Here is a 19,614-nt window from a genome sequence, read left to right as displayed (position 1 = left end):
TCTTTTTTTTGCGTTTTACCATTTCAGCAAGTATAATCAGATATCTTCTTAGTCCTGAGCAGCATTCGCCTCCTCATCTCTCTTATCTCTGCATTTCCCCCAGTATCTGTCCCTCAAGCACATGTGGCAGATTCTGCATGACCGAGCTCGCTCAGAGAGGCCGCAGCGCTGTCAGCTCAGATTCGTCTTCGTTGCGGCGGGCGCCTGTTCATTAAGTCCAACGCGGCTCAACAGGAGGCAGGCTACCACATCACATCATAAATCCACATTAGAGAGGAGGAGGCACCTCATGTGGGGGGGGGGGGGGGGGGGGGGGGGGGGGTTGCTGTGGTGGTGACAACAAATTGTCCGGGCCATCAACACAGGACAAAAGATGACATTGCCAATGTATCGTCAGGACCAGGAGCAGTTGTGGAGTACCAGGTAGATTAAAGGAATGTCGGTCACTTTGTTAAAAATCTTTCATCACAGTTCGAGTCTACGAAGCGTGCCCCATATCACTGCCATTTACATAGTTACTTTCTAAGGGAAAGGTCAGTGGCTGGGGCAACTTGCCAGGTGTTTGTAGAGCAGCCGACCAGCGCGCTGCGGTGAATGTAATTACGGCACTCTGGCAATCTGATAACCTGCCAGTCTGTCTCTCAGCACTGGGAAAGTGCACTGGCATATTAAATGTGACTCAACAAACATGGTCGTGAGCAAGAAGCAGTGGCCATTTGTGTGCGTGTGCAGTATATAATGGGGGGCAGGTTGTGGAGGCCACTTTAGTCCATAGCAAAGAGACCACAGTTCTTGCTCTGTGCAGAAGAATCCATTCCAAAGTTCAGCTGGAGCCAGTGGTGTCTTGGTCGTAGGGTAAAGGTTTGGGAATGCAGCTTGCAGCGTCATTATCGCACAGTTCAGACACTTTAATGTGTTTGCTTTGCATCTGCAGTTGTGCATGTGTAAGACCCATTAGCTTCTAACTATTCTTTACAATCTATGTCATATCTGTCCAAGTAGCTCACTGGTTATGGAATGGCTGCAAAGGCAGGGGGTTTTGTTTCTTGAGTTTATCCTGAAGGCAGCGCTTATCCTCCGGGTGGTACGTCCTGGCACGGACTTTAAAGGTTAAAGACAGGGAACAAAAGTCTCCCAAGTGCAGTTAAGGTCATTTTACAAAAAAAGATTGTACTATGATTGGCTGCAGCTTTCCTAGATCTGGCAGAAGCTGATAAGGTTTCAGCTGTCTGTCTTCAGCCTAATAAAGTCAGCATCTTAAAATTCTTTTCAATAGCAGGTTAAATCATTTTGGTCAGGAGGAAAATAACGAAGAGATGAAATTCTTTATTATTAAGACTGAAATTTTACAACATAACCACATGATTCATCCAACTAGGTCGGCTGAACCCTCGTATTAAATCTGATCGAACTTCAATTACATTGTGGATGAAGAGGTGGGCTGTGGATTTTGACCCTGGTCTTTTACACTGAATGAATCTCAGAAGGGATTATAGTGAGCTGTAACTCTTCCAATGTCCACATGTGTACATAGGTATTATATTAAAGCTGGGGTTGGTTATCCTGCAAATGCAAGCAAGAGCAGGCTACACTGTCGAAAGATGCAACAAATACATCAAGGATGAAGACTTTATTGGGACGTAAAGAGGACTTCAACAAATAAGTGTTTCGAAAAAATGAAAGAAAAAAAAAAAAATCCTACCTTTAAGCTACAGTTCTAAAAGTCTGAACATTTCCAGTGAACCCTAGTTAATGAATATTCTGTAAAATCCAGTTCAAAAATAAACTATTGATTATTCAGTTTTTAAAAAAGCCTGAGTGAGTCAAATCTATCTTCCCAGAAATAATTAACACACTTCTTAACCTGTAAGTGAAGGGCCATTCACACAAGAGGCATATCTGCGCAACAAAAACAGTGCATCCGTCTGTACTCTGTCAGTAATAGTCGGGCTTCAGTGGGACAGATAAAACAAAACAGTGGAAAGAGACAAAACATTGTTGACTATCTGAATCCCAGAGCTCCCAGTATCTGCAACAAAGCCTGTGTTTAGTAATAAAAACAAATATCCGCTGTGCTCCTGTGGAATGAGCTGTATAGGTGAGGACTCTGGCAAACAGCCGAGGGGGTCCAGGAAGCTGCTACAGACACACTGCTGCCTCTCCGGACTACCGTCAACATCATAAGTCAATGACCGGCTATTTAGACGTCGGAGCTGCTCAGAGACGAGTGTTAACAAGCACAAAGGGGCCACTGAGTGAGCCAGAGAAGGTGTGGTCGAAAAAAGAGAGCATTCTCTTCTCTCATTTATTTTATTCCTCTTCCAACACTCACTCGCACTTGTTTTTTTTCTCCACTGTAATTACACTTTCTCTGCCATGCACAGCTTGAGGCGTGGCTGGGCAAAAGTGATCATTAATATGAATCTGCAGAGCGTTTGTGTGTGTGTGAGGAAGATGACTATTCACTGATGGTCTCTGTGGAAACATTAGGTTGAAGCAGCCAGCACCTGCATGTCCCTCCCGGGACAAAGAGGTAAGGAAGCCTCCCCCTGGCGAATTGTGTGTGTGTTTGTGTGTGTGTGAATGTGTGAAGGGAGCCCATCCATTTTTAAAATCAACCTGCAACAATTACAAATCCATAGTCAGGGAACAAGCACTTGTAACTAACAGCTTGTTAACTCAGGATTGTTAGACCAGCTGAGACCAGCCTGCAAACTCACTATATACTCACTATACTACTATACTATACACTATATTTTTATTCTGATGATCACACCTTCATCTCTGGCCCTCAGAGATCAGAGGGCCAGAGATGAAGCTGTGATCATCAGAATAAAAACCTGAGCAACACACATTAAAGCCAATGGGAAATATAAACCTATTAGGTGTGCAGCGTATTACAGACGACTCCGCATCTTTCCTTCTTATCTCTGAGACCGGCAAAGCTGTTTTGGAACAAACGTCTTGCAGACAAGGAGATTTTTTCAGGCGGGAAGTGTGAAACTAAAAGGTGTGACGACACGGCTTCAGCCCGCAGAGGCGGTTGCGCGACTGCTGTGTTTGTCAGGACACACACACACACACACGCACACGCACACGGAGCATTAACACCAGCCAGAGCACCAGACCAGAACAGATGGTGTTACACATCGCTTCCCTTTTCTGAGCGCAATCAGACACATCCAGAAATGTGTCTGATTATGGCAGAATTATGGCAGCTTCTGACGGCGAAAAAAAAAAAATGTCTTATTGAAATCCAAAGATAAGGTTGGATATGAAGAAAGATCACACTGCTGCTGAGACACAAACAGGGCATGAGCCATGCTGTTGTACTACATATTACATGCAGCTGCAGGCTGCTGGGACCAGTTGTTAGGGGTGTTGTGTTTGTGTGTATGTGCGAGAGAGCGAGAGATGCAGAGTGAGGGAAATTGTTATCTCTGGATGCACGGCCAAGGGAGGTCACACTCATTCCTGTGTGCAGACTTCATTAATTTAGACTGCTAGACATCAACATGCATGGTCTTCAAAGAAATACCACTCATTAATTATTAATCCATACCATCCGCTATAAAAAAAATAGCAATTGACAAGTGAGTATAAACTAATAGAGCACACTTTATTTTCCAAGGATGCAAGTTCCCCTAAAACAGGCTTACATGAAAAGCAAAGTCGCTTAAGCTCATTTCCATAAAACCTCTGTGTGCCCCTAGAGAATCTTGGGTTCAGTTTGCCTTCATTTGCATCTGCCACCAAACCGCGTGTACCATCTCTTCAGGTTTTTGTAGCTGGGGTACTTTGAAATGCTCACAGTATATTCACAGGAGTCTCCTGGAGCGTGTCAGGCCTGCTCACCGGCTCACAGACATTTTTAAGGGAATTTCCTGCACAGCCAAGGATTTGTTCTTATCAGATTGGCAGCAAGAAGCGATAACAGCTGGCTACAATGATCACCTACCGACTTATTTAAATTAAGACAGCATGTCCTTCATTTAACTTCTCAGTCTGACTTTATTTTCTGTTGCAGCAGCTGTTGAAACATCTGCAAAATGGCAGATGTGAAGACGTTTCACACACTGATGAACTTGTTGACAACCTGGGTAAGATTTAGTAGTTGTCATATGGTTCATGATGGCTTTGGCACAACCTCAGGAATGAGTGTATGTATGTACTTGTACTTATATCTTTGTGAGGACCATTTTGAGTTTAGAATTTATAGAGTTAGGACATTTTGGAAAGTGAGGACATTTTGGCCAGTCCTCACTTTCAATGGACTGTTTAAAGGTTTTAAAGACTTGGTTTAAAGGTTAGGCATTTAGTTGTGATGGTTAAAGTTAGGGTAAGGGGCTAGGGAATGCACTATGGCAATGAGTTTCCTCACTAAGACAGAAGTATAAGGTTGTGTGTGTGTGTGTGTGTGTGTGTGTGTGTGTGTGTGTGTGTGTGTGTGTGTGGTCTCCGAATCACATTCCTTAGTCTTAAAATTAAAGGCCCTCAGTCGAGATGTGTCCCATCAATCCAGAGGCGTTTTATTTAGCTGAATATCTTCACAGGAAAAAAGAGAGCAATCACATCCACCTACTAAATCCAAAAAACTATGCAATGTGCACTATAATCATTCAAAAAAAAAAGTCATACTCTATATCACAAATTCACATATTAAAAGAGCAAACTTATAAACAAGCAGCATAGCATTTCTCCGCAGCAGAGGCATAATGAGAGGGATGCGATGACCAGCAGTGTGTGTTTTTGCCAGGTATTACTTCACTTAAAAGTCAATGTACTCCATCCGTTTGTCCTTGTGATGTTTCGCAACTCTCCCAAAAAAAGAACTTTGTCATGATTCATTGTCCATGCAATGTTACGCAGAAGAGACGCAGTAAATGTCACAGCTTCCTTGTACTTGTAGAGGACATGCGGCAGTGGCTGGATGGAGGTTGTGAGATAAGTTAGATGGCAGATGTAAAATCTGAATAGCATCATGAGGGGGAAAGGAGAAGGGGAGGAAGACTTTCATGCAGATCTTAAGATTTTATGTCATTTCATATCTCACTGCGGGGTCCCAGACACTGTCCCATCCTGGATCACACATCTGAATTGATGCTCAGGTTGGCCAAACGTGGGTCAGAGTTTATCTCATACCTGTAATGGTACCCCTCCATATGGTCCCTACAAGCATCCCGGATGTTGTAAATCCAACGCTTGATGCCCTTTCTGTTCAGGTAGAGCACCAGCAGGAATATGACGCCGATCAGTGCTAGCACCAACCCCAAGAAAACATAAGAAGTCTCCAGCACACCCTCCATCTCGCCCAAACATTTCAGCTGCGACAGCTCTACCTGAAGGAGTGGCTGGTGCCTCAGGGCCTCAGGGTCGGCGCAGGTGAGGTTCTGCACGTCCATTACCTGAGTGGAGTTTTTCAACCACAGCAACATCTCCTCAATGAAGCAGTCGCAGCGCCAGGGGTTCCCCGCCAGCCAGAGGCTCAGATCAGGCTTCAGGCTGAACTCTGCCAGGGTGGTGGTTGGCAGAACCCTCAGGCTGTTGTCTCTCAGGTCAAGGTCACGCAGTGGGGGCACCTTCAGGGTCCCGTTCAGGACGGAGATGATGGAGCTGTTCTGCAGGCTGATGTTGACCAGGTTGGAGAGGCTGCTGAATGTGTCGTCCGGAAGAATCACAAGGTCATTGTTGGACAGGTCCAAGACTTTGAGCATGAGGAGATTCCCACTCTGCAGGACACTCATGACCGCATCCATGGAGGAATGATTGTGAAAAGACCTGCTGAGGTTCAGGACCTCCAGGTTATTCTCAACAGGTAAAGCTCTTTCACTGAAACTCTGGATGTTGTTGTTGCTCAGGTCCAGTCGCACAAGGTTTGGCAAGTTGTCAAACACCATAGCACCCACTGACTCCAGCTCATTCCCACTGAGATAGAGGTCTGTTAACATGTCCAGACCGCTGGGGAAAGAGTCCATACTGATGTCGGAGATGTTGTTTCCCGTCACAAAAAGAATTTTGGTATTAGTGGGAAAGGAACTAGGAATCGCGTCCAAGTCCTGGTTTTGGCATTTCACAGTTTGTGAGGAGCACAAGCATCTGTCCGGACAGCAGTGACAGGACAGTGTGAGTGCGAGGAGGACAAGTAAATGCATCATACCGGACTTGTGCGCTCCTCCTCGGTTACATCCCCGCGACGTGCTCAACGGGCGCATCTTTGGATTCTTACAAATCTGTGTGCGCAGAGCGGTGCGTAAAGATCCAGCCCAGTCGCCGCCTTGTTCTTCCGCAGGGGAAAGTTTTCCAAAAATCTGTCTGCCACTTTTTCTCCCTCCGAAAACTTGCACCCGATCGCAGCACGGACTCCATAGAACTACCCCCACACCATTCTTGCCTCGGGCTACGTCTACATTTCCACGAGGATGAAGGTGGTGAGGACGGAGCACGCAAACTTTTAGGATCCCCTTCGTCCCTTTTCCTCACCTCCGGGTTTCTTTAAGAATACAGCCGCTACAAGATATTTCTCCAGCCAAGGTTAAACTACCAGGTCCGCTGCAGATGACTTCTGTTTCCGACACGGACAATGCTCCCCGTCTCCCAAAGGTGCCTTTTGTTACACACGGACCAGCAGCCTACGTCTCTCCATGTCTGTGTGAGCCTGGAGAGACCAAACACAGCGGCGGTAACAGGGAGCATACCATCGCGCCGCAGAAAGAGGGGGGAGCACTGAGCGCACACAAGTTTCTCACTGAGTCTCACTGAAATTTTCCATTCATCATGACACGTGTTTTTGAAAGAAAATATTCATCTTAGCTTAGTTGTCAAACATCCATCGGGACTAGTCTTTCTTAAAAGGACTTGGAGTATGGGAGCACACGGTGACTCGGGGCCCTGGGACCTCTGGTGGCCCCTGAGGGAGCTCCAGTGACGTTTCACCCAGCCTCTCAACACATTACACTATGCAGTAAAATACATATCATCTGATCAGACGCTTTACAAAAGAGCGCTTCTCAGTTTCAGAAGCTCATACTACATCATGAGCGAACACGAAGTTATTTACAAGTTCTTGGAACAGAATATCTTCAGGGATACTTGGTGGGGAAGTGACTCCTCATGTTGGGCAATGCAAAAAAAAAAAGGGGGGATTCCTGTGGGTGAAGCAGTTTGATCAATAGGCCTTTTATTAGATCTGAAAATTATCCCAGTTCAACACTAAATGTGATAAATTTATATTCTTAGGGAAAAACACAAGTAGCCTGAAACTGAGAGGCCAAAAAGGAAACTGTTAAATAAATCACATTAAAACGTTTGATCCACTGATTATATCTTTACAACTACTAGCCAACTATTTATGTAGAAAAGCCACACTTCCTACATGGGGGTTATATAATCTTGAACCCTCTTGAATCTTGAATTATTACTTCTATTATTACTTCTATACTAAATGTTTTTATAACATTAAAGTGCTTCAAAAATGGAAATATAAAAAAATTAAAAGTGGGGGGCAGTTGGTAAATTGTTGCCATAGGCTGTGATAGTTTGGCTGAAAATGTCTGGCTCAGATTTTCTTTTTAAGAAAGATTTAAATTTCCAACAATAGTTAAAACATTTTTTAAAGGTAATTATCCTTTTACTAGTCAGTTGAAATACAGGAATATTTTTCAGGAATATACTTTTTCATATGTGATTTTGAAAATGTGTGGGTGGACATCATCAAGATGTATCCCTCAAACTTGGATCCACTCACCTCAATGAGTTCTTGGAAAGGTTAACAAGTAGGAATGAATTATTTCACCTTTTTTATCCACATCAGAATCAGCCTTATTGGCCAAGTATTTGTACACATATACAATACTTGACTGTGATTTTACATAGCTCTCACTATACTCACATAGATTAAAAAAACTGAACAAATAATTTAAAGAATTGTGCAAAAATACTAAAATCATAGTGGTGGATGATCCCGATTGTACAGTACAGAAGGATGCACTGCATATGCAGTATATTGAAAACAATAATTACCTACACCATAAAAGTATACACAATGAGTTAATAAAATATAAGTATAAATATTAATGAACCCATTCTTTTTGCTTTTATCTCTGCAGGTTTTGCACCGTGGGATAGGACGAAGCTTTATCTAATTGATCAGAGTGTTTCTGGTGCAGATAAAACTTCAGCAACTCCTCGGTCTTATCAGTGTGAGACGTTTGCCCTCCATGCATAATGTAAAATTGATTTTTTAAAGCTGCAGTAAACAACCTGGTCCCCTACAGAGATAATGATGAAATAAACACATGTAACATGATTTCATTGAACAATGGAATAGTCTGATTACTTTATTTCTTTCAGATGATCTCCATGTCTCCTTCTGAGAAAAGATTTGAGTGGTGGCCTTGTGATGACAGCATTGTCTGCTGGATTATGCAGAATTATACAGCTCAGAAGAAGAAACAAACTGTGGATGTGTTCAAGCTTGAACAGTGAGTGACGGCATGCTCATCAATATGTCATATTTGGAAGCCCCTGTGTGGATCCCAGTGTAACCTTAGCTTCACCCTGCCTTGACCCTTTCCTATTCTTAGCCAGGGTCAATGTGAGAATCATCTGTGTAATTCCATGACACCTGGATTGAGGCTGAAAGTGATACTGCACTGAAAGAGTATGACACAAAATTGATGTAGCCGACATGATGTTCTTGTGGAGGATCTACAGAAGTTTTAACATCCGTCTTTCATGACACCTTGAGTGTGGGCTGCTCAAAACGTTTGGTGTGGAATATCACATCAATAATCCCCTGTTAAAAACAGCCAACCAGGATTTTGTCTTGCTTGTCCACTATTTATTTTAAAGCAGCTTTTAAGATAATCTCAAAATGTTAAAAATTAATCTTGAATGTCCAATCAATGCCATTATACCTGTTAATTTGATTCAAAAATAAAATATTGGATAAAACAACTTTTAAACCTAGTCTCTTCTCTTATTGGCATCTTAGTGAAAAAAAGTACAGAAAAATTGAGCATGATAAAAAATATGTTTATTTAAGAGAGAACAGCATTATCACTTGAGACATGAGGTGTAACATAAACCTTAAATGATGCAGGAACTTTCTTTTTGTATCATTGAAGATGAATTCCCAATGTGTAAATAAGTTTGATTTTAATATCTTAATTTTTTTTTTCATCATGTTGTCTTCTAAAAACATTTTTATAATTATTTTTATAAATCCAAAAATAAAATAAAAATGGTGTTACATCCATAGACTGTAGGTTACGTCACAGATTCAGCAACAGCGGTCCGCCTACAATTACCCCACAAAACCGGCCAATAGGATAGTGGTATGTACAAGCCCTGACCAATCAGAAGTCGCGACACTAGTGAGGGTTTTCGTACCCAACCTGCAGAGTTGAAGGCGTCAGTCCTGTCACAATCTGCACCAGTGGGGAATTGGCCTCTGTTTGTAGTAATGACACCGTGGATATACGTCGTTGATGCAACTCTCTCCATGTCTTCTTCTCTCTTTATCTAGCGAAAGGTAAGAAACACGACACGGCGCTAATTTCCAGAATGCTAACGCTAGCTTGGGATGATGTGCCAGTTAAGATAGCTGCTAGTCGAGAATTAGCTAACCCTGGCTAGCAACACTTTGCTGAATGTTCAAACCTGAAGCTTTCTATATTTACATTTGCCCACGTTGGGTGAAGAGTCTGCGGACAGGCTTGGACATGCATAACACATTCTTTCCTTGCTCGACGTGTAACGTTGTCCTGCTTTGGTACAGCTGTTTAGCATGCTAGCCACATAGCATTACCTTCCAGACCATAATGAACTAACGCTTATTTTGTGTCACAGTGGCTGAACGGCTTAATTGTTTTACCCAGATCTCCATGAGGGTTTGAACAGAAAAGAAGCTAACACAGATAACTAACACGCTTATATTTCTTGGATAAATCAGCCTGTGAAACAATCCTGCTGTTAAGTCAACATTTTTAATATTAATAATGACTGTTTACAAAAATATATCCATATTCTGACTATTAGGGGAGTCAAATATGTTTAAGATAATTACGTTTAGACCAATAATCCTAATCTTTTAATTGATTTGCAAACCGTTGCCAAATAAACGTCTGGCAAACATGGCAACTCACCTGATCTGAGCTACGTAACACTGAAATTAGGCCAAACTGGCAGTTTTGCATGAGAACAAATAGTGAATATATTTAGTTTTTATATGTTTTTTTCATTGCTAATTCTCCAATGTTTCCTCTTCAGGTGCACTCTACAATTATGGAGTTTTGAAAGGGAAAGTGAGAGTTTGAGGGGAAAGGGGCCCTTTCCCCTCAAGTTTGATGGTTGGACTGCTGGACAGGAAGGTCAGAGGGTTTGTTGAAAAGATTCGTTGCCTTTTGTAAATCAGTTGAGGAAAATCTATTTTTGCAAACACTCAAATGTACAATTTTGTATAAAACTCAGAAGAATTTTTGTATTTATTGAATTCGTAATGCCATTGTATGCTACAAGCACTTTAGTTTGTGTTCAATTCTTGGTCGAAATGGTGGACTGAAACAAGTCGCTCTGGGGTCGCTAGGGTGCGGTGGAACCTCAACACAAGCACAATTCTAGCACTCCAAGCCATCTCGACCTCTTATTGATACATTTTTTTTGTCTATGTACCTTTAGCCTCTTGGAGAGCAGCTATAGTTTGCAATTTTTCATTGGGTTTATTTGTTGGTGGTTGGCTGTGAGAAAGACTTTTGTAAAACATAAGGGAGGAGAGGTCACTGTGAAGAATCAGTGAGGGTCAGGATGAGTCTTGCACTGCAGAACTGCACCCCCAAATGCCGCTCACTGCAGCACGCAGAGGATGTGGTAGCGGCACTGACGTGTCGCTCCGAAGGGCCGCTGCGGGGATTCTTGTCTTCACACTGCCAGAATGTGGCCACCCTGCGGGATGACTTTGGCCGCACAGCCCTGCACATGGCGGCCTCAGTGGGAAAGAAGGCCGTGCTAGAGTGGCTCCTGGAGACTAAGAGTGCTGACCTGATGTTGAAGGATAAGGAATCAGGCTGGACCGCTCTGCATCGCAGCGCCTTCTATGGACAGATCCACTGTCTCATATCGCTAGTCAAGGTATTTGTTCAAGGTAGATCCTTCAAGAAATGTCCTGTCTACAGTCAGTAAAGGTGTTTAATAGCATTATTAACAGGGTCGTGAAAAGGTCCCATTTATTACATAAGTGAAATTTGTCCAATATCATGAGACAAATTTCCTTCCAATGTGTTATTTTTAACACATCGGAAGTGTTACCCCAGTTTTTTATACAAGCAAAGTCAGTTAAAAGTCATTTTCAGAAACTTGACCCAGATGTTGTGTTTCAGCATGGTGGACTTCTGTCCACCCAGGACAAGGAGGGTTTCTCTGTCCTGGACTTGACGATGAAGGACCGACCAACACATGTTGTGTTCAAAAACACTGGTAAGAAAAGTTGACATTGTCATAAATGAATATTACACCTGATGATGAAACTGATTCTTCTTTTGAGTTTGTTTTAGTGAAGAGTCAAAAGGCTCGTGATTCATTCTGTTTAATCATGCATTTCACACCTGTACATGTATGGGATTTATTTCTCCCTGTGCTATATCACGTGTCTTTCCTGCCATTATGATTTGTGTTTTAATTAGAATGACACTCTATAGAGTGCCCAACAGTCCTCTTATGAAACTACATGTATTTCACTAAATCTGGATTATTATTTGAATCTGCATCACATTTCACACAATCATAAATATCTGTCCCCGAAACATATCTTTTTCCCATCAAGATCTATAGATTATTCTTTGAGAAATTAACGAAAATGTAAAAAAATACATACATAAACATAAGTAACTATCTTGCAATCTTAAATAGCGTAAAATAAATCCTGGATCTGCATCAAAATTTATGTGGCGTTTCCCTGACAAATACAGCATCTTTTCTCCAAGTCCCGTGGTAATCTGTCCAGGAGTTTGGGTGTAATTTTGCCTACAAACAAAGCAACTAAAATACGAACGTACATGGTTGAAAATCTCTTTTAATGGGAGTGGTTTAAGTCTATCTTCAGGTGGAAGCAGTGTTGTGACTGTGTTTTCTCCTTAACTACAGACCCAACTGAAGTATACACATGGGGAAACAATACTAATTTCAGTCTGGGCCATGGTAATCAGGAGAGCCGGCAGCACCCGGAGCTTGTGGATGTTTTTGCAAGGACGGCAGTTTACATAAAGCAGGTAGGCTTCGTAACAGTGGTGTTGTCATAGCTCTCCAGGGAAATTAGAAAGTGCTTTTCTACAGCAAAAGGCTTCCCCCAACCTGATGACCCCACTTGCATGCGTCATGCCAGTAATAGCCTCATGCTTCATCTCTGTGCCAGCATGTGTTTAATCATAAAAAAAAAGAATAAGCAAATGCTCATGGGTACTCCAGATGAAGCACACCACATGGGAAAACCAGCAAAACAGTCCCTCCCGAGAGTCATGAATTACACAATGTTCTCCTCTGGGTACATCTGCATTTGAAAAAAAAATAAAAAAATGTTTTTTTGAAGCTTGGATCGTACTTAACTTGGTGATTCCATGGCTGTAATAATATTTGATATACTTGAGTTTTTAATTGTTGGTGGTGGTAGAACCAAGGCAAATAATATATTTAGTCATGCTTGAGCAAACCACAGACATCGTTCTTTGATAACTGTGGATTTGGTAGCAAAAAGAAACCAGCAGTAATATTGACTGAGTCAAATAGAGGTCATAATTGGTGTGTCAGGCCGGGAGTGATCAGCTTTGCCTTCTCCTGTAAAGTCAATTTGTGACTTGCTTGAGCCAGTGTAAGCGTGGTCAGACTGCCAGCGAGGCTACAATTTCATGCGTTTGTCATTTAGATGCTCTTAGTGTGATTAATATAGCTGCTGGCATCAGTGCAGCCACCCCCAGCGGTGTGGGTACACACCAGGTGCTGGTTATAGTAGATTAAGTAATGCAGAGTGACCTAGATAAATTGTCATTTTAATCCATCTTGAACACTTGGCATTTAAGCAGGTATGCGTATTTGGTAAGAAATAATGAATCTGAGTCTTTGTAATGCTTTATTATCGCTGTTTACAGAAGAGAGGTGTATTCTGACTTGCAGAAGTTGTCATGCAGAGTAATTTCATAAAGCCTAGTGGGGGACAGGTGGATCAGATTTCATGACCACACAATGACCCAGTGGCACAGTGTATAGTCTTTGTCCTCCCAGTCTAATCCAGCAGGTGCAAGAGGTTAAATATTCATTCCACAATGACATGTTTTTAATTAAATGAAGCTACACTGATGTTTGTGCATGTGTGTGAATGTCCACATCAATGTGATACTTTGGGAAACATCCCTGTGCTCTATTGAAGGCTTGAGGGGACCAATGTATAAGTAATGATGTTTGCTTTTCCACTTGTGCCTGTCCTTTATTGGCATAGTGTTTTACTATCACTACAAGAGGGCTTGGCTGAAGGACATGGAAAGAGATGCATCGCAGCCTCTGCTATGAGGTCAAAATTATGATGACAAGAGCCTAATCTGCACAAACCAATACCTCAGATGGTTTCTTCCCCAAAAATAAGACTTATATTATTTAAAATGTATAGCAACAACAGAAAAATCATGTTCATGTTTAATCTCCTCTCCTCCCTTTTAGGTGGTTCTGTGTAAATTCCACTCTGTGTTCCTGTCTCAGAAAGGCCAGGTGTTCACCTGTGGCCATGGACAAGGAGGACGACTTGGCCATGGAGATGAACAGACTTATCTGGTGAGACTTGTCATTGGGCATTATTTTGGTACAACCGTGTATTACAGTAAAGTTGCTTACAGACATGCACTGAACTCTGAGTCTCTGGACTTTCTCTGGGGGGTTTCTCCTGCCAGCCCCGAGTAAAAACTCTAGAACGTGTGAGTATACAGCAGGAGATCCTCCAGAGGGTTCACCGCGAGCCAGTGGGCATCTTGGCGACGTTTCTAACACAAAAATATAAAAACATAATAAATAAAACTATCTCAGGAAGAAAAACTGGTGCCATACATGTAAAAGACGCTGACAAAGATGTCAAGAGAGCTTTTGGTGATAAGGGCTGACCCCAGTGAGGATGTACTGTAAACAAAAACATGTGATCTCAGCAGCGTAATTTATGTGCTGCCTCCTGCCTACTGTGCAACCCTGTACTTGAAAACTCCTGAGATTAGTTTAGAAATAGCTATTTTGTTGTTTTGTGCTCTGCTACCCGTGGCATCTATTGTACTTCTGTCCGTTCTGGGACAAGGATCCCTCACATGTGGCTCCCATATTAAGGGCAGAGGATGTGGCACCTTTTTAAGCCCTGTGAGACAAATGGGCTATACAAATAAAATGTAATAGATGATTTGACATTCTGAGGAGTTCATGTTTGAAAATGGCTCAAATAAATCCTGCAGTACAGGAACAACAGGAAACATTTTGGACCAGTGTATTAAAATTGATAGATAGTTCTCAACTTGTGATAAATTGCACAATAAACTAGAAATGAAAGTGATGTAAAACAGGCCTGGACGTTTTGGTGTCAATTGTTGGATAATTAGATGCAATTATGTAATTATTATGTCAATTATCAGATGCAGGGACTGTGATTCATCCATGATATACCTGCTTTTTCATTAATTGATACTTCTGCCTCCTTTTAAACTATGTATAAACCAACGCTCTGTTTCCAGAATGCTTTTCATGTCAGTCTATTGAACTAAGATGGAATTAGGGTTTGGCTGTATTTACTTTCATATCATGTCTTAAAAGAACTATAAGTAAATATGAATGATACATTTTTAGGCACTCATGTTGTGAACTGATAAACTGATAAAGATGCTGGCTCCTCCCTGACGACAGCTACTTAAGCACACATTTCAGATTGGACATATTTTATGACGCTGACACTGGAAACTTATTTTATCAGATGAAGAAGTGGTATTTCTAAAGGAAATACTATCTATAAAATTTCTCAACTCTTAAGTTTTTACTCTTGGATACTTAAAGGGGACATAGCATGCCCATTTTACCACAAGTTGATATGGTTCCTTGGGGTCTTAATGAAATGTCTGTAACATACTTTGGTCAAAATACCACAAGGATCATTTAAAACAGCACCCTTTTTACCCTGTATAAAACAGCCCTCCACAGAGTGACCTGTTTTGAGTGCCTGTTCCTTTAAATGCTAATGAGCCAGCTCCCCCCTCTCCCCCCATGATTTTAAACGATATAAATTACATATTTTATATGATATAAATTATCAAATATGCATCCCATACTTTGTATTCCCCTACTGTTGTCCTGGAGTTTTAATTTTCCCAATCACATAATTAAATGTCCCCCTCTGCCCATCCACTACAAGCACACAAGCAGACAGACAGAGAGAGAAAGAGAGGGGTGGGGGGGGGGCTATGAAGACCATCATTTACCCCCGAACCCCGACATTCAACGGGTACAACAACAAGCGGAGAAAGCAGAATCGCGGGCTGACCTTATATATACAGTCTATGGGGCTGACCAGCGCGGAGAAATGCACGTCCCGTGTGAACAGCCAGGCGGCTGCGTGCTGGAGAACGGCGCTGCGCTGTCTCGCAGCGGCACTTCCGCGTCCAGTGTTAACCCGGCGTAACTACTGTAACCCGGCGTAACTACTGTAACCCGGCGTAACTACTGTAACCCGGCATACAGTAGTGCTGAACACTGCGGAAGTCTTCCACACAGCCAGCAGTGTGGAAGACTTCCGCAGTGTTACAGTAGTGCTGAACACTGCGGAAGTCTTCCACACTGTTGGCTGTGTGGCGCTGACACAAATTCCAGCTCACGCATGGGAGAGCAAGCAGTCGCGCCCGAGCAGCTGCTGCAGCCTCCCAGTCCCAACGATCCAGACAAATGCCACATGTGAGTGAATCGCGGGCTGACCAGCGGAGAAATGCTCGTCCCGTGTGAACAGCCAGGCGGCTGCGTGCTTGGGAACGGCGCTGCGCTGCCTCGCAGCCTCGCTGCCTCTGGTGTAAACCCGGCGTAATGAGTGTGGGGGGACGGGGGGTGATGAGGTGGGGGGTGGGCCGAGACCATGTAGGGAGACTTCCAGTGCCTTGTTACGACACAAAACCCAGGAAGCTCAATCGAGTCGCTCAAGCATGACGTTTCTGACTTAGAGGAACCATAACAAAACGCGCGAGTGTTTTTTTTCCCAGAGTTTTTGGGTTGGTAGACATGCCAGATACCCACATTAACCTGTAGAAGCACTAACAAAGTGGAATTTGCATGCTATGTCCCCTTTAAGTGGGTCATTCCGTGTAATCATCACACTAATGGGCTGCACCATCACAGATGTTAATGTAATCTGGCATTCTGATTTGGTCATATGAGAAACGAGGGGAAGCAAAATTTGATGCGTCTACGTCATATCTCCTTTAATGTGAATTGCTGAGGAACGTGTCAATCACGCTTCACCTGCAGCTGCCTCTTTCACCATCTCCTGCCCCCAGCTCTCAAGAACCAGTGGTCGAATCAATTTAACTTTGTTTAACTTTATTTCAGACTCATACGTAGGGCCAGAGATTGTCTTTGAGAAAAAAACAAAACAATTGAGAGGATACTGCAATATGTCTAACGGCCGAAATTATCTGGTTGCGAATATAAAATGAGACGACTGTTGAAGGAGCAAGCCTTCTCCCTCGCGATGTGGAGCTGGTTGGGTCCCTGCGTCAGTAGCCAGGCACTGTTAATGTTTATTTATTGCAAGTCATATCGTCATCACGATATTCAACAAGGTTATTGCATATTGCATTTTTTCCTAATATCGTGCAGCCCTACTATCTATATCTAACAGCATGCTATCCCAAATATAAAAATGCTGATAAATGATTATATCAGTTAAATTTAAATTGTAAAATAAAATCTATTATCGAGAATTGGTCAAATTCTTCCCAAAGTTAGTATATATTGTTGGAGTCCTTTCTGCAAAGCATTTTGATGATGATTGCTTTTCTCCATATACAATGACACCTATGTCTGTACCAATTAGGAAAACACATTTTAATTATTTGTACATTTTCTCAATATACTTTACAGACCTTTACATCTTTGTTGAATTCTCCATGCATATTTTCTCATCTCTGCTAATGGGCAGATGCAGACCTCACACACATGACTGAACTGGTAAAATACATTCATTGTCAAGTACAGTGAGGAACTGTTGAGCTGATATCAACAGTAGCTTGATGCCATAACATGACCTCAACACAGCAGATGAGGGGATTGGAGCATAAATCAACAGGGCTGTGTCAATGCTGTAACTGTCACTGTGTGCAATTAGTGAAGCATCTTGATACTGTGCATGCAAGGTTTTAAAAAAAATATTTATAACCATCTTCTCTTTGCTTGCCTCAGATTCCTCGGATGGTGGAGGGTCTGATGTCCCACCACTGCTCCCAGGTGGCAGCAGCGAAAGACCACACGGTGGTTCTTACAGAGGAAGGATACGTTTACACTTTTGGCCTCAACACCTTTCACCAGCTTGGCCTAGCTCCACCTCCCACCTCAGCGCACGTCCCTAAACAGGTAGGAGGTAGCATGACTGTGCATGTATCAAGCAGTGTTTGTATTCTAAATTTGATTTGGTTGTATTTGTGCCTAAAAGTACATTATACATTATTATACATAATACTGTTAAGAGATATTAAATGAATTATCTGTTCAATAGATCTCTTTAACATCTACTATTATACTTTGGGAACCACCATCCGTCAGTGTATATATTATAATATTAATGTCCCTTTAATCTCTTGTGTAGGTGTTCTCCAAGATGCTTAAAGGGAGGACGGTGATTGGAGTTGCAGCAGGAAGGTTCCATACAGTGCTGTGGACTAGGGAGGCTGTTTATACAATGGGACTAAATGGAGGCCAGCTGGGTAAGTGTCAGCACTGAAATGTCAGCATAGCCAGTGTTAGGAGAGATGATTGTACTGCTTTTAAGACACTTAGGTCCTGTTCAGACCTGCTATTAACATCCGTCCTGAGAAATCGATCGCCAAGTGGACAGCGAGTTTGTCAGTTCACACCTGGCATTAAAATGCATCCTGAATGTGTCTCCTGTGATCACTTGTGATCGGATCTCACTTCCCTACTCTATATGAGTGAGTTTACAGATGGGTCTGATTGCAGTGTTTGTGTATGTCTTTGTGTCAGCGCAGTCACGAATTTAAGAAAAGGATCAATCATTATGTTGTGTTTAGTGTCAATATTGAGGGTTAAGGGCAGAGGGTGTCACACCTTGTTAAGCCCTATGAGACACATTTTGCTTTGTGAATATGGGCTATACAAATATGTGTTTGATATTGTATTGGTGGCCACAAACAAATCGATGTATGGACACTGAGAAGTGTAAAAATCTATTTCAACTGTAAATGGTCAGCTTAGTAGGCGGTTAGAGTAGTTATGCGTTCACTCAAAAGAAGCCACATGTGTTCCAGACCACTGCAGAATATGGTCTGAATGATTGGATCTCAGGGTCCATTCAGACCTGAGCTTAGCACTTAGCACTTTTCTTTAACACACTGTGTGTGAGTGTGAAGTACTTGGTATGTTCATGTACAGTAATTTTTTTTACACCAATGTGATTTAATCTCTAGGTTACCTCCTGGATCCTAATGGAGAGAAGTGTGTGACAGCCCCCCGGCAGGTATCAGCCTTGCACCATAAAGATGTCACCATAGCCATGGCAGCAGCGAGTGAGGGAGCAACAGTAGTCGTTACTGAGAAGGGGGACGTCTACTTGTTGGCCGATTACCAGTGCAAGAAAATTGCTTCAAGGTGAATAAATAAAACAAAACAAAATAAAACACTTGGACTTTAACCATCGCTCCTTGTACTGCAAAAAGGTGAAAGAACCCCTCTTCTTCCATCTCATTAAAATAATTTACAGTCACTCCTACTCTGTCTATGATATTAAAATGCTGCATACATGTCCCTCTCTGTTAAGTAACATAAAAAAAATCAACATGATCTAAGTTTATTTTATATGACAGAGTATGAAGGACATGTTGAAAGAGAAAAAACATATATTATTAGGAAAAATACTTAATATTAGGAGAGAAAAGTCACAACAATTTTAGGCTGTTTCTTTTTGTTAGGGGGAAATCAAAAGATCAGCCTATCGCAAATGTAATCACAGCAATTGATTGAGCAAATTGACTCATATTACCACACACATTCAAAAAACACACAAACTACATTATTTTCCATTGTTATAATTTTTTCCAAAATCCTGCTTCCCATCACAGTAATTGACATCTCCTTTGGCAGTACTGTCTGCATTCATAATAAACAAAAGACTACATCTTGTGATGTAACACAGAGATCCAGTAGAGGCACTGACCACTCTGTATCACACCCATTATTCTAATCTGGCCTCATTTGAATGAGAGCCGATTGTAAACCAGTCACTAAACTGGAAACGGTTGTGTTATAGTTTTCTCTGCTTTGCATAGTGTAGTTCTGAGAGCATTCGTTGGCTTGAAAAGGCAGACAAGCTTAATGCATGTCTGCCTGTTA

General features: G+C 42.1%; 2 protein-coding genes across 3 annotated transcripts in view; one reads left to right on the top strand and one right to left on the bottom strand.

Annotated features, from left to right (window-relative positions):
- Positions 1 to 4,486: 4,486 nt before the first annotated feature.
- Positions 4,487 to 6,643, bottom strand: tpbgb (trophoblast glycoprotein b). Its single transcript, XM_034611823.1, has one exon. It carries the CDS (start codon positions 6,210 to 6,212, stop codon positions 5,085 to 5,087), a length of 1,128 nt encoding a protein of 375 aa, XP_034467714.1. The 5' UTR covers positions 6,213 to 6,643; the 3' UTR covers positions 4,487 to 5,084.
- Positions 6,644 to 9,344: 2,701 nt separating this feature from the next.
- Positions 9,345 to 19,614, top strand: part of ibtk (inhibitor of Bruton agammaglobulinemia tyrosine kinase) — a 29,363-nt gene continuing 19,093 nt past the window's right edge. Inside the window, exons 1-8 of one of the 2 annotated variants that reach the window (XM_034610467.1) lie at positions 9,345 to 9,532; positions 10,270 to 11,127; positions 11,376 to 11,472; positions 12,139 to 12,263; positions 13,702 to 13,812; positions 17,452 to 17,622; positions 17,855 to 17,972; positions 18,693 to 18,873. In XM_034610467.1, the coding sequence (XP_034466358.1) occupies positions 10,804 to 11,127; positions 11,376 to 11,472; positions 12,139 to 12,263; positions 13,702 to 13,812; positions 17,452 to 17,622; positions 17,855 to 17,972; positions 18,693 to 18,873 (1,127 nt within the window). In that variant the 5' untranslated portion in view covers positions 9,345 to 9,532; positions 10,270 to 10,803. The remainder of the gene's footprint in view (positions 9,533 to 10,269; positions 11,128 to 11,375; positions 11,473 to 12,138; positions 12,264 to 13,701; positions 13,813 to 17,451; positions 17,623 to 17,854; positions 17,973 to 18,692; positions 18,874 to 19,614) is intronic. The other variant, XM_034610468.1, reaches the window with a different exon arrangement.

The sequence above is a fragment of the Hippoglossus hippoglossus genome, chromosome 16 (genome assembly GCF_009819705.1).
Source record: "Hippoglossus hippoglossus isolate fHipHip1 chromosome 16, fHipHip1.pri, whole genome shotgun sequence".
In the NCBI taxonomy this organism is placed as follows: Eukaryota; Metazoa; Chordata; class Actinopteri; order Pleuronectiformes; family Pleuronectidae; genus Hippoglossus; species Hippoglossus hippoglossus.
Note: the sequence above shows the minus strand (reverse complement) of the source record. Positions and strands in the feature narration are given on the sequence as shown.

Bases quoted from the DNA above. Each gene is read 5' to 3' on its own strand.
- tpbgb (XM_034611823.1), bottom strand. From the start codon at position 6,212: ATGCGCCCGTTGAGCACGTCGCGGGGATGTAACCGAGGAGGAGCGCAC.